This window comes from Ichthyophthirius multifiliis (genome assembly GCF_000220395.1).
Source record: "Ichthyophthirius multifiliis unplaced genomic scaffold scaff_1120509249567, whole genome shotgun sequence".
In the NCBI taxonomy this organism is placed as follows: domain Eukaryota; phylum Ciliophora; class Oligohymenophorea; order Hymenostomatida; genus Ichthyophthirius; species Ichthyophthirius multifiliis.
This window is the reverse complement of record NW_004087594.1, coordinates 1284-2339: the sequence shown is the minus strand read 5'-3', so window position 1 is coordinate 2339 and position 1056 is coordinate 1284. Positions and strand designations below refer to the sequence as shown.

The 1056-nt window shown below is 9.6% G+C and overlaps 1 protein-coding gene across 1 annotated transcript, besides 2 other annotated features; it reads left to right on the top strand. All coding sequences in view use genetic code 6, as the record gives it.

Annotated features, from left to right (window-relative positions):
• Positions 1-411: 411 nt before the first annotated feature.
• Positions 412-633, top strand: IMG5_012710 (hypothetical protein; the record flags this gene model as incomplete). Its single annotated transcript, XM_004039666.1, has 1 exon — positions 412-633. A coding segment is annotated over one exon (222 nt), but the record flags the coding sequence as incomplete, so codon positions are not given.
• Positions 436-493: a microsatellite.
• A 396-nt stretch (positions 634-1029) lies between the features above and the next one.
• Positions 1030-1056: part of a microsatellite that runs on past the window's edge.

Genomic DNA, 1056 nt, shown 5'->3' with positions numbered 1-1056 from the left:
AAAATTTATTTTATATTATATTACTCCCTTCTTTAATTGAAAAATTAATATTTTCAAATAAAAATATAATATAATAATGATTACTGTCTTTTTTAATTAATATATTGATAAATATAAACTAAAAAAATAATTACAGTCTATTTTAAATTAATATTTTATAACTCATTAAAAAAAGCGGAATATATTTTAATATTACTAACTATGATAAATAACAAAATTAAAAAATTTGATTAAAAATTCATTTTTATTAAAATTACCCACTATATTTAATATAAAATATAAATAATTTTTTCTTAAAATATAAATTTTAATGTCTGTATTTACTTGCTTTTTTAAAATAATGTATTATATATATAAATTAGTATTATTATTTTAATTATTTTTACTTCCTTTTTTTTGCATCAATATTAGATTTTTATTATATTATTACACACTTTTTATTTTATTTTATTTTATTTTATTTTATTTTATTTTATTTTATTTTATTTTATTTATAATAATATTAATAATATTTTAAAATTTTACTTGATGAATCTTAAATATTATTATTTTATAAATTTTTTTTTGTTATTATTTATTTTTTATTACTCTCTATAAAAATTAATTTAAATTTTTTATATATTATTATTACCTGTTCATAAAGAAAAGTATATATAAATATTTAAAATTATATTATTTTTCAATAATTAATATTACGCACTAATATTTTTTATATATGCTTTTAATAATTATTTTTAATTTTACAAGCTTTTTTTAATTTATTTAAATAATTTTTTTTTTTATTATTTTTTTACCAACTATAAATATTAATTATGGCTTTATTTTAATTATTTTTTTTACACACTTTATTTTAAATAAAATTATATTTTAAAATTTTTCATTATATTTACTATCTTTTCATATTATAAATAATAATTTTTATAAAATTATTACATCCTTTTTTTTAAAAAAAATATTTTTATTTTTTGATAAAAATTATTTACTCCCTTTATACATAACATAATTTAATTTTTATTTTTTAAATAATTGAATTTATATTTACATACTATAAATTTA